Here is a 12130-nt window from a genome sequence, read left to right on the forward strand (position 1 = left end):
ATGATCTAACTTAAAAAGCTTTTTACCTTCCTGCCTATTTTTCTTTAAGCTGTAAGAAGGCCCTGAGCATATCCATCTTGTTTACTTTGGCTAGTGCCAAGCCCAGGGCTGATAACCTCACAGATAATTACTAAATGGGTACATCACTGCCTCATCTCAAACCATCTGATTCATGGACCCTTTTTCCTAGCCAATCTGGACATTTTTTGCTATAACAAAAGTCTGCCCTCCTCGCACAACTGTAGGCTAATTACTATTTACTCATTTATTCACACATTCATTAGTCTATCTTGGAATTACCACTAACACTGTAACTGATACATAGAAGGTTCTCTGGATGAATAAATGAAAACAAACTTAGAAGTGTGGCCTAGGAGGTAACACATACATGAAGCATTGACTAATATAAAGGACTGTACTCCAAGAGCAACTTTTCCCGCAGGTGGTATATGCATAAACCAATATAAGTACAGGCAACCTGTATCTTTCTCCTGCCCTTTCCAAGTCCGAGAACCAGATTTAATGAATCACATTCTTTTCTGGAATGAATCCACACAAAACCAAGACAAAATAAAGGCAAACCAACCTCCTACAAAGCAATGAAAAGGTAATCAAGACTTTCCCAATCCCCAAATACAAATGGCAGAGAGCACTAGCTCCATAGGCGCCGCGGTGCTGACGGAAGCCCCGCCCCAAGGGAGGCGGGGCCCGAAGTGCGGGGCGGGATTTGTCCGGATCGACCACGCCCTCTCTGGGCGGGGCGTAAGCAGGCGGGCCGCGCAGAAGCCCTCGCACCCCCGCGGTTTCCTAGGAGACGAAACACAAGGCGCCAGAGCTTCACAAGGGAGCCTAAGAGGTGAGCCGCCGGTGCGGGCAGGTAATCCCTAGCGGGCTGCGGGGCTGCCACCCTCTGTCCGAGCCCAGCCCCAGCCTGTCCGGCGAGGCCTGCCCGGCATGTCCCCTCCGCGCCCTGTCCTACGAGGGCCAACCTCCGCCGAGAGAAGGGGCCTGGACACTGGTAGGGGGAGGGACGGCGGGGAGGAGGATCCGGGAGTGGGGGTGGAGCGGGAGGGGTCCTTCTGCGTCTGCTGCGATCCGTGCTCCCCAGGCCCCTCGGGCCACTTTTCCGCGCTCCTCGACGGCGGGGAAGGTTCGGGGCGGGAGGATGACGGCGGGCGTCCGTCGGTCTGAGGGACCCGGCCCCCAAACCTCTCCCTTAGGATCCCCCTACTCTCCCCCCGCAACTCCCCCAGTCTCCACCCCCAGTCTGGAGGGGAAACTGCTTTCACGAGTGAGAAGCGGGATCGGGTCTCGGGAAGGCAGCCGAATTGAGTGCCGAACGACTAAAATTAAAAAGGAGGTAGAAAGAAACTGGGTCTAAATTCCGCCCTCATTCGTGCACCCCAAGGGACTCCCAGGTAAAAGCGGGATCCCGGCGCAGGGCCCCAGGACGGACCCCTTTCCCCGCACACCCGCAGGACCCCCGCCCCAGGAGGCTTTAAATCCCTGTCAGCGAAAAAGGACGAGACTCGGCTTAATGAAAACTTTCTTCCTGCAGATACGATTTTCAAATTTAGGGACAGAGTCGGGGGCGGGGAAGGGGGGAGCAATAAAACTGATTTTAGGGGCTTGTAGTTTCCGTTCTCAAAGGGATTCATCATATTTAAGTGACCATTTTTAATAAGCAGACATCTGTCCCGAGGACAACGAAATTCTCATAGAGTCAGTTATGGGACTTCCTTCATTCAGAAAACTCATTTGGTCAAAGCAGCGGAGGAGGAGCGAGTTACTCTCCAGCCTTTTGGTTTTCCTCTGTGACCCCACCCCCCAGTTCACCGCGGCGACTGGGGAAGGGAGAAACTCCCCCTTCCTCCTCCAACCCCAGGCGGCCAGTTAACTGCCCCAGCAAACCTGGCCTTGGGCAAGGATGCTCGATCTCCGCGTTGGGGTGGTTCTTTGTTTTGTTTAGTTTAATTTGGGAATACCTTGTGAATATTAGCAGTCGGCACGATTTTTTTTTTTTTTTAAATCCTGGCAGCTTTGTTTTCCCATTGTAAAACTCTCCTTTTAATTTCTGTAAATACGTGTCTTACTTTGAGATCTTTTCTTTTCCTTCCTGTTTTGCTCTTCAAACAAGTTAGTGATTTTTAAGACGTTATTATTATTTTTTTTAAAATATAAGTAATGCCAGCCTTGGAGTGATAGAATTACAGTAGGTTCTACAAAGACAAGTTGCAGACTTCCAAAGGTTATCTGTTCAGTGGTTGGCAGACAAGTTTTACCCTCCATTTGCCCTCTATGTTAATCTTCTTTAATCCTATCTAAATCCCTGTTAGCTGGCAGAAGCTCCTGAGAAATCAGCTTAAGTTTACAGTAATTGTACACTTAAATAACAATACGAAAACTATAATGGGAGAGAAATTATAAGGGTATTTACTTAATGTAGGTCTGTAATTGAGCCTCTAAGTCTTTCTCTTTAAATCAAAATATAAGGTTTGCTTAGCCATAGAAAGTCACTAAATATCGTAGCCTTATTGTAAAAAAATTCCAAGTTCCTAACAGCTCTGTTAAATAAGGATCATAGTTGTATTACATTTACTTGTGTTCTGCCTCGCTGTGTATATATACATACATATGGAAATATATACACAGTTTAACCCTTGAACAACACAGGGATTAGGGGTGTGAGCCCCCAACAGTCGAAAATTCTAGTATAACTGTTGAATCCCCCAAAACCTAACAGTCCACTGTTGACAGAAACCTTACTGGTAACATAAAGAGTTAATCAACACGTAGGTTGTACGTTATATGTATTGTGTGCTGTATTCTTCCAATAAAGTAAACGAGAGAAAGGAAATCATTATCAAGAAAATCATAAAGAAAATACATTTACAGCACTCTATGGTATTGATCAGAAACAAATCTGCATGTAAGTAGACCTGTGCAGTTGAAATGTGTGTGTTCAAGAGCCAACCCTACAGATGGAAATATTCACATACATAAAATGTCGTGTTGATACATCTCTGTCTTGCAGGATTAGTCTTCTATAGATGAACAGAGAAGAATAAATGTAACCTATGGAGAAATATTATTGTGTGTGAACTGGGGACCATAGGCAATGTATGTTTCTTAAGTCGTATCTATTGGTTTTGACTAGTAATTTGTTTAGGACCTTACTACGCTACACCGATGAAAGCAGTTGTTTACGTGCTATCAGTCAGTAGATACATGGGGGAAATTATTTTAAAAAACAAGAAAAACCTTTCGCCTTGATATCTGTGCCTCTTTCCATTAGGCCATTGTCTTTGTATTTTCAGGGAAGATAAGGGGACAGCTGGAATGGTCAGCCTCTAACTCTGGAGGACTATTTATTTTCCAATTCAAATGACCCAAAGAGGCCTTTCTAAAATTTTATGTAAAGGTTAAGCAGGGCTCAAACTGGACAGAGGCTCTGAGAGCCACCAATCAGACCTTTTGAAAATCGATGTGATATCCATAATCTTCGTCACTCACCCCATGGCTGGGAAATGGCCAAGTCCCTTGTTCATTCTTCCCTGAATGTAAGCAGACCCTATGGGATAGCCACCTTCACTTGAAATAAACTGTTCCCAGGGCTGCCAGGGTGGCTCAGTTGGTTAAGTGTCCGACTCTTGATTTGTGCTCAGGTCATGATGTCACCATCAGTGAGATCGAGCCCCATGTCGGGCTCCATGCTATCTGCTTGGGATTCTCTCTCTCTCCCTCTCTGCCCCTTGTCCCATGTGCATGTGCTCTGTCTCTCAAATAAAACAAAAACAACAACAACCCCCCCCCCCCACAGAACCAAAACAAACAAACAAACTGTGTTTCTAGTGTTTATTTGGAACGTGGATGGTTAGGCTTGGAATGCAGTTTCTATAGCTTCCATTCCAAAAACGGGTGGGGTTTCCAGGCCAGTGCAGAAAGTCATCAATGAGTGAATGATCTGTAATGCTAATAACACCGGTGATGGTGGTGCTGGTTGGTCTTAACAGTGGAAGACAAAGGAAAGGAAAGATTAATTCCACTTTTGGGGGTTAAGTCACCGCGAGGGAGAATTTTAACTATTGTTTCTTGCACACTCTCACCTCTGCCTTTCTGTTCCTACCTGGGCAGCTCCCTCTTTCATTCCCTTCTCACGCAATATGTCCTTTTCCAGAATTGCCTACGTTACTTCCTGCCCATCAGACCTTCAGTGCTTGTCCTCAGTGAGGTATTAACATGAAAGAAAAGATGATGCTATCATCCCATTGAATTTCTGAAGTAAGAAATTCATTCTCATAAGGGAGCTCCACTTAGACTGTCTTCCTCCTGAACTTCTACTTTCTTTTCCTTCACTGTTTCTGGCCTGTTATTTTCCAGTGTCCTTCCGAGCATGGGGCCAGATGCAGGCTCGGGGTCTAGTAGGGTAGAGAGCACCACTAGCAATTTCCATTCAGTAGCATCTGGATGTTTTAGGGTAAGGAACTGGGTTAGGAATCTTCAGGTGGAGGTGGGGGTGGGCAGCTTTCATTGTGGGGCAGAGTCTGCATGGTTTTGAGGCAAAGAGGGGCAGGGATGGTTCCTTGAGCTGCAACAGTGATTGTTAAAGCCAGTAAGAACGGGTTGTTTAGAAGTTGGGGACCACCCTACAAAGAACAAACAGCCTCAAGCCTAATGCAGTTACTAGACTGACTCCATCTTTGATTCTCTGATTATAGACACATTATTTTATAGATTACAATCCTACTGATACAATGGATATATTCTCTACATTGTTACTCAACCAGAAGCGATCAGTCAACTTACAGAGAACACTTTTCCTTAAAATAGAACTGTATGTCTTCTTAAATAAGGTAACTAGAAAAGGTGTCAAGCAACATAACATGTTGATAATGAACTGCAAAATGCTGATTTAATAAAATTCTAAATGATAAGAATAAATACATTTTAGTCCACGTTTTGTTCAATCATAGCACATGGTACAAAACAAACAACCCAGGAGCTCCCAGCTGGCTCAGTCAGAAGAGCATGTGACTCTTGATCTCGGCATTGTGAGTTCGAGCCCCATGTTGGGACTAGAGATTGCTTAAAAATAAAATCTTAAAAAAAAAAAGATCTTTCAAATATAAATTTCCTTATACAGATAAAGGAAAAATCAAGAAAAGCAAATACATGTTTGTGTCAAGAATTGTGCAGGAGTGTTCACTCTATATTAATGCCATAATTTTTTTTTTTATTTGAGAGAAAGAGTGGGAGTGAGGGAGAGGGGCAGAGAGAGAGAGAGAGAGAGAGAATCTCAAGCAGGCTCTAGGCTCAGCACAGAGCCTGACATGGGGCTCAATTCCATGACCCTGGGATCATGTCCAGAGCTGAAATCAAGAGTCAGATACCCAACCGACTGAACCACCCAAGCTCCCCTAATGCCTTAGTATTTCGAATCCATGTATAGTATAATGTAAAGACCACTTACAAAAAACTTCATTTTTAGGCCAATGGGGAGTCATTTGTTGGCATCCATTAAGCCCAGTAGCTCAGACTTAAGCTGAGGAAGGACCTCTAAGTAGATATGGAATCTACCACTACTGCTGTGATCTCTTTTTTAAGATCCTGGCTTCAGAGTTAGCACAACCTACATTAATTCGCACGTGACTTTGAAGGGGTTATGATCTACATGAAGTAAAATAAATGGTAAACAAATACACACTCCCTGTCATTTAAAAGCCCCCCAGGGTTCTTCCCACATTTCCTGTGGACAAATACATTCCTGTCTTGGGAAACAACACCATTTTATTGTCCTTCCCTGCACATGTTTGTTTCTTTTTCCCGAAAGTCTTCTTTTGGAAGCCTTGGGTACTTTGCCAACTACGACATGTCTCTGTGGGTCCTAAGCTTCTGCACATAATAGAGAAATGATTCCTATGATTTTATTTGGTGGAAATGAAACAGTGTTACAGTGAAAGAAAAGTCATCTTTGAATGAAGCACCGAATTGTAACAGGCATTTTAACACCAACTATTTTATTTTTATTTTTATTTTATTTAAAAAAAAATTTTTTTTTTAACGTTTATTTATTTTTGAGACAGAGAGAGACAGAGCATGAACGGGGGAGGGTCAGAGAGAGGGAGACACAGAATCCGAAACAGGCTCCGGGCTCTGAGATGTCAGCACAGAGCCCGACGCGGGGCTTGAACTCACGGACCGCGAGATCATGACCTGAGCCAAAGTCGGCTGCTTAACCCACTGAGCCACCAAGGCGCCCCAACACCAACTATTTTAATGGTGCCAAGCATTTTATTATCATCTGCAACTAAGCATATAACATTCTGTATAACAGAATGACAGATTTTTAAAAAATGTTTATTTATTTTGAGAGAGAGAGAGAAAGAGCACAAGTTGGGGAAGGCCAAAGGGTCACAGAGAGTCCCCAGCAGGCTCTGTGCTCTCAGCAAGGAGCCCTACACAGGGCTCAGACCCACAACCCATAAGATTAGGACTGGAGCTGAAATCAAACATCAGATGCTTAGGAGTGCCTGGGTGGCTCAGTCGGTTCAGCGTCCAACTTCAGCTCAGGTCATGATCTCATGGTCCGTGAATTCAAGCCCTGCATTGGGCTCTGTGCTGACCGCTCAGAGCCTGGAGCCTGTTTCAGATTCTGTGTCTCCCTCTCTCTCTGACCCTCCCCCGTTCATGCTCTGTCTGTCTCTGTCTCAAAAATAAATAAATGTTAAAAAAAAATTTTTTTTTTTAAAAAGTCAGATCCTTAACCAACTGAGCCACTCAGGCGCCCCCAAAATGAAAACTTTTTTTTTTTTAATTTTTTTTTTTTCTCAACGTTTTTTATTTTATTTTTGGGACAGAGAGAGACAGAGCATGAACGGGGGAGGGGCAGAGAGAGAAGGAGACACAGAATCGGAAACAGGCTCCAGGCTCCAAGCCATCAGCCCAGAGCCTGACGCGGGGCTCGAACTCACGGACCGCGAGATCGTGACCTGGCTGAAGTCGGACGCTTAACCGACTGCGCCACCCAGGCGCCCCTGAAAACTTTTTAAATAAATTTGTAACAATGTCATGCCATTATAGCCTTCATTTATTTTAGTGGGTGTACTTTTCAGATATTTTTCTACAGCTAGATTAAGATGCTGTTTGGGAAGTGTTACATAACATATGGTATATTCACCATACAACTTAAAAAAAATTTTTTTTAATGTTTCTTTATTTTTGAGAGAGACAGAGATAGAATGCAAGTGGGTTAGGGGCAGAGAGAGAGGGAGACACACAATCCGAAGCAGGCTCCGAGCTGACCCCAGCACAGAGCCCGATGCCAGGCTCGAACCCACGAGCTGGGAGATCATGGCCCGAGCCGAAGTCAGACACTCAACCGACTGAGCCACCCAGGCGCCCCAACCATATGACTTTTCTAAAATGTGCAGATTCCCGGATTCCGAGTACAGCTGGCCCAGGAGTTTCACATAAGGGATCATGGGCCAAGTAAATGTGATGCAAAAACTGATTCAAAGAATGGATATAGAATAGATGGTGATTTTCCAGTGCCTGATTTAGAATAATATAGGTTATATTCAGTATAAAAGGAATCCTACAAATTCAACCAGTATTTACTGAATATTCATGGGATAAATAACACAGTGTGATGTAAATGAAGATTTCATAAATGAGTATTACCAGCCTGCTTCCGCAAACTCCATTCCACATCGCACAAAGGATGGACTGACAAATGGTTAGCATACTGGCATACATATTATAATTCTTCCCCGTGCTTAGTTTACCAGGAGATGTTTGAAGAGATTCCTTAATGAAAATTCCTTTTATTCATCTTGTTGTTTCCTTTCTTCTCGAGGGTGTTCGTAAGAATGAAAGCACCGTTTCCTTGCCAGATTCCTTATTGCTGTACTTCATGAACCTACGTAATCTTGGGCAAGAGCCTGTGTTTAACGATGACACAGCTGTCACCAGTGTAGCAACAACAGTCCAAGGGAAGAAGACGGATAAGGAAGCACTTACGTTTATATTCAACAAGGGAGTCGTCTCAGTCAACAAGTTGTGTTGCATTATTTTTCCGAGATGAACCGATATACAACCATGAGACAGCTGGGGGACGGCACGTATGGAAGCGTTCTGATGGGCAAGAGTAACGAATCTGGGGAGCTGGTGGCCATCAAAAGGTACCGTGCGCGACGCGGCCGACTTTGAGCGTCCGATCTTCCTTTGCCCTTTCTTTAGAGACAGGCCTAGCTCGGACCCCATGGTTGTTTGGCTAATGTGGACTGCCGTTCTGGAGAAACACTGCCAAACGGGATTCCCCACGCACATTGTTTCAGTTTTCTGGTTTGTCCGGCTACATTAATGATCAAAAAATATAAGTGCTCTGCTTTCTATGCCTGAGAAATATGAACTGAAACTGAAGGCGATGTTTGCAAAGTGTTTAGAATTTAAAGTTGAGTACAGAGTAGACCATATGATTGCTTTAAGTTAATAGGCCTTGAAAGATGGTATTCATAGGACCAGTCGAGTTCTGAATGGTGTGTGGTATTTTCCTAAGCTTACCAATGAAATAGAATTAACTATTACTAACTTAATCATCTTTTTTTTTTAAGTTTATTTATTGATTTGGTGGGGTGGGGGCAGGGTCAGAGAGAGAGAGAGGATCTCCAGCAGGAGATCCTGTCAGCACAGAGCTGGATGCGGGGCTCGAACCCATGAACCGTGAGATCATGATCTGAACTGAAGTCAAGAGTTGGACGCTCAACCGACTGAGCCACCGAGGCGCCCCAACTTACTTACCTTCTTAAACTATCGTATTTCGTATCTATTATACGTAAAAAAAAAGTTACTCCAAAGCTTAGTGACTTAAAACAAGAACAAACCTTTATTAATTCACACTGTGTGGGTCCGGAGTTTCGGGGGAGCTTAGCTGGACGGTTCTGGCTCCAGGTGTCTCATGAGTCACAGTCATCCGAAGGCTGGACTGGGACCGAGCGTCCATTTCGAAGGTGGCTCACTAGATGAGATTGCTAGGGCTGCTATAAAGAAGGAGCACAGACCGAGCGTCTGAAACAGCAGGTCGCCTTCTTCACAGCTCTGGAGGCTGGAAGTCAGAGATGAAGGCGTCAGCCGAGTTGGTTTCTTCCGTTGCCTCTCTCCTCGGCTCCCAGATGGCCGTGTTCTCCCTGTGTCCTCTCAAGGTGTCCTAATCTCCTTATAAGGACACTAGTAATATCAGATTAGGACCCACCCTAAAGACCTCACGTAACCTTAATTAATTCGTTCAAGTCTGTCTTTTAAATACAATCACACTCAGTTCCTGGGAGTTAGAACTTCAACGCGGATTTGGTGGGGGGAAATGTAGCCAATAAATAGGCTGCTGTAACAAAGCGGAAGCCACAGACTGTGCGGCTGAAAGGAGAGAAATGTACAGATTTTCAGTTCTGGAGGCTGGAAGTCTAAAATCAAGGTGTCAGAAGGCTTGGCTCCTTCTGAGGGCCATGAAGGAAGGATCTGTTCGAGGTCCCTCTCGTTGCCTTCTAGATGGCATTTTCTCCCTGTCTGTCTTCCACATGATCTTCCTTCCGTGCATATCTCTGTGTGCAAATTTCCCCCTTTTGTAAGAACACCAGTCACACTGGAATAAGTTCCACCCTAATAACTTCATTTTACCCTCACTGCCACTGTAAAGGCCCGTTTCCAAATCAAGTCACAGTCTGAGGTGCTGGGGGTTAGGACTTTAGCATATGGGTTTGTGTGCAGGGGTGGGCACAGTTTAGCCCAGAACACTCACTCACTGGCTGAGAAGTGGCCTCTTCACATGGGCCTCCACAGAGGGTTGCTTGAATATTCTCATGACGTGGCCGTCGCCTTCCTTCAGAACGAGTCTTGGAGACCAATTGCCAAATCAGCCAAGTGATGGCAATCTAAAATTTAAATGCTTTAACAAATGCTTATCAAGCGTTAAAAACTCTAAAATGTCATGATCGAAAACATTACATGTTTAAGGAAATAGTTTTATAAAATATTGACAGTAGCCATTATTATCAAATAAATGTACAATGTACCATAACTGAAATGAAATATTTACCGAGTGGGCTTAGTAAAATTCAATACCCATTCATGACTGGGAAAAACAAAACAAAACAAAACAAAACAAAACAAAACAAAAAAACCAAAAAAACCTCTTAGCAAATAGGAATAAAAAGAAACTTCCCTAGCTTGATAAGACTTATACGCTGCATCATCTTTATGTCAAAATATCAGAAGTATTGCCAGTAGAGTTGGTTTTAAGGCCAGACTGCTTGCCATATTTCTACTAATTAAGATTGCATTGGTGATCTAATTAATTAATGCAATAAGAGAAAAAAAAAGGGGGGATAAGTATTAGCCAAAATGAGATGAAATCATCCCTATTTGTAGATTAAATAATTGTATGCACTCACACAAATACTTCATTGTATGTAAATTTATATATAAAATGTTTTGAAAGACCTGGAAAGCAACACATACATCTCACGAAAGCTGTGGCCTCTGGGAAGTGGGTAAAAAATGAGGAAGGAGATGAGGTCCGGTGGAATCATGCAACATTATTACCGGTGTTGGTTTTATTTTACAAAATGCTCATGGTGTCTTGTGGGTGGCAAAATCACGTGTGTGTTTCACGGTCCCATTTCGTAAAATAGGAACGAGGCCTCACCTGCAGAGAGCTGAGTAGAGCCTTGAAAGCACTGAGGCGTCTAAAACTGTAAGAAGTCAAATTCATTTGAGGGCTGAGAAGAGGCCATATGCATATAATTTAGGAATGATTTGGGGTATGAAATTAAAAAAAAAAAACCTAACCAAATAACTTAAACAGGCATTTAACTTAACAAGTAACTTAGAGATTTATTTTTCTCACATAATAAAAAGTCTGGAGGTAGGCAGCCCAGGGCTAGTACCTTGTAAGGTCACCACCTTACAAGACCTAAGTTTTTCATAGACCTAAGTTCTGTTGTCTTCAGAAAATAGGCGCCTCACCTCCATCCAGAAGACCTCTGGTTACTTCTCATTGGCCGGAAGCGTGTCACATAGAGCACCCGGCTATTCGGGAGGGAGGCTGGGAAGCTGAGTACTTCGCTGAGCATTTTGTACCCTGAGCTGTGTTAGTAAAGAGGAAGGAAAGAGCGGCTTTTCGATAGTCAACTCACAATGTCTGCCGCTTTCAGTATCTACCATGTGCTAGACCGTGTTCCTAACTTAAGTAAGGACATAGCAAAACGAATGAGAAGGAGGAGGAGTCATGTGGAAGGCTTGAGAAAAAGTTAAATGTCCATTCAGCACATTAATTGTTAAGCTCCCACCACACTGGTGCTCAGGCCAAAATGGGAATGAGATAGATGAGTTACAATGTAAGTGAGGAAAACCAACGGATTAAACGAATTATGACGTAAAATATGGTAAGTCCTCTGATGGGGGAATAACGGGTCCCAGGGGAGCACAGAGAAGTGATGCTGGGGAAATGTGCTGGAAGCTTCCGTAGAAAGTGAGATCTCAAGAGTGAGGGGAAAAAAAATACCAAGAAAAAGAGGAGGGAGAAGAATGCTCTAAGCAGCAAGGATAATATGTATCATGGCCGGGAGGCAAGAGAATAGGAAGGTTTGTGTGTGCTGCATAGCTGAAAGAAGGGTAGGTGGCCCGAATGTAGGTTCTGAGTGCGGCAGAGGAGGGTCATGAGGCTAAAGGGTGAAGTCACAAAGCCAGGGCAATGAGTTCGTGTAGCTTGACTAGAAGGCGATGAAGGATTTTAAGCAGGAGAGTCGATACGATCCAGTACTGCTGTAGAATGGTCCCTTTGGCAAAAGAGCGGATACCTGATCAAAGAGATCAAGGCTGGACATGAGGTGACCAGTCAGGAGGCTGGTGTAGTCCTCGTGGTTAGAGGTGGTGGTGACCTGATCTAGGAAGATAGCATTGGGTATGGACAGAAGTGGAAGCACTCAAGAGACATTTAGGAGCCAGGCTTTGTAGAAACTGGTGACTGGGCATGGCGGAAAGGAGGAAAGCATGTGGAAGAGTCCGGGCTCACTCCTGGGCTTCTTGCTGAAATGCCTAGTGATGGTGCCGTTCTCCATGACAGGGGAAATCACAG

The 12130-nt window shown here is 44.1% G+C and overlaps 1 protein-coding gene and 1 long non-coding RNA gene across 12 annotated transcripts in view; one reads left to right on the forward strand and one right to left on the reverse strand.

Moving 5' to 3' along the window:
* The first annotated feature begins 747 nt into the window (after positions 1–747).
* The window catches only part of MAK (male germ cell associated kinase), a 73803-nt gene continuing 62420 nt past the window's right edge, over positions 748–12130 (forward strand). For 7 of the 11 annotated variants that reach the window (XM_058733022.1, XM_058733011.1, XM_058733016.1 and 4 more), the window contains exons 1-2: positions 884–1018; positions 7856–8180. In XM_058733022.1, coding sequence (XP_058589005.1) covers positions 8080–8180 — 101 coding nt within the window. In that variant the 5' untranslated portion in view covers positions 884–1018; positions 7856–8079. The other 4 variants (XM_058733013.1, XM_058733012.1, XM_058733014.1 and 1 more) reach the window with 4 other exon arrangements.
* Positions 8862–10984, reverse strand: LOC131513796 (uncharacterized). The gene is made up of 2 exons (XR_009262801.1): positions 9794–10984; positions 8862–9103 (listed from the first exon to the last, which is right to left on the reverse strand). It is a non-coding gene; the product is annotated as an uncharacterized LOC131513796 (long non-coding RNA).

Source organism: Neofelis nebulosa, chromosome 6 (genome assembly GCF_028018385.1).
Source record: "Neofelis nebulosa isolate mNeoNeb1 chromosome 6, mNeoNeb1.pri, whole genome shotgun sequence".
In the NCBI taxonomy this organism is placed as follows: Eukaryota; Metazoa; Chordata; class Mammalia; order Carnivora; family Felidae; genus Neofelis; species Neofelis nebulosa.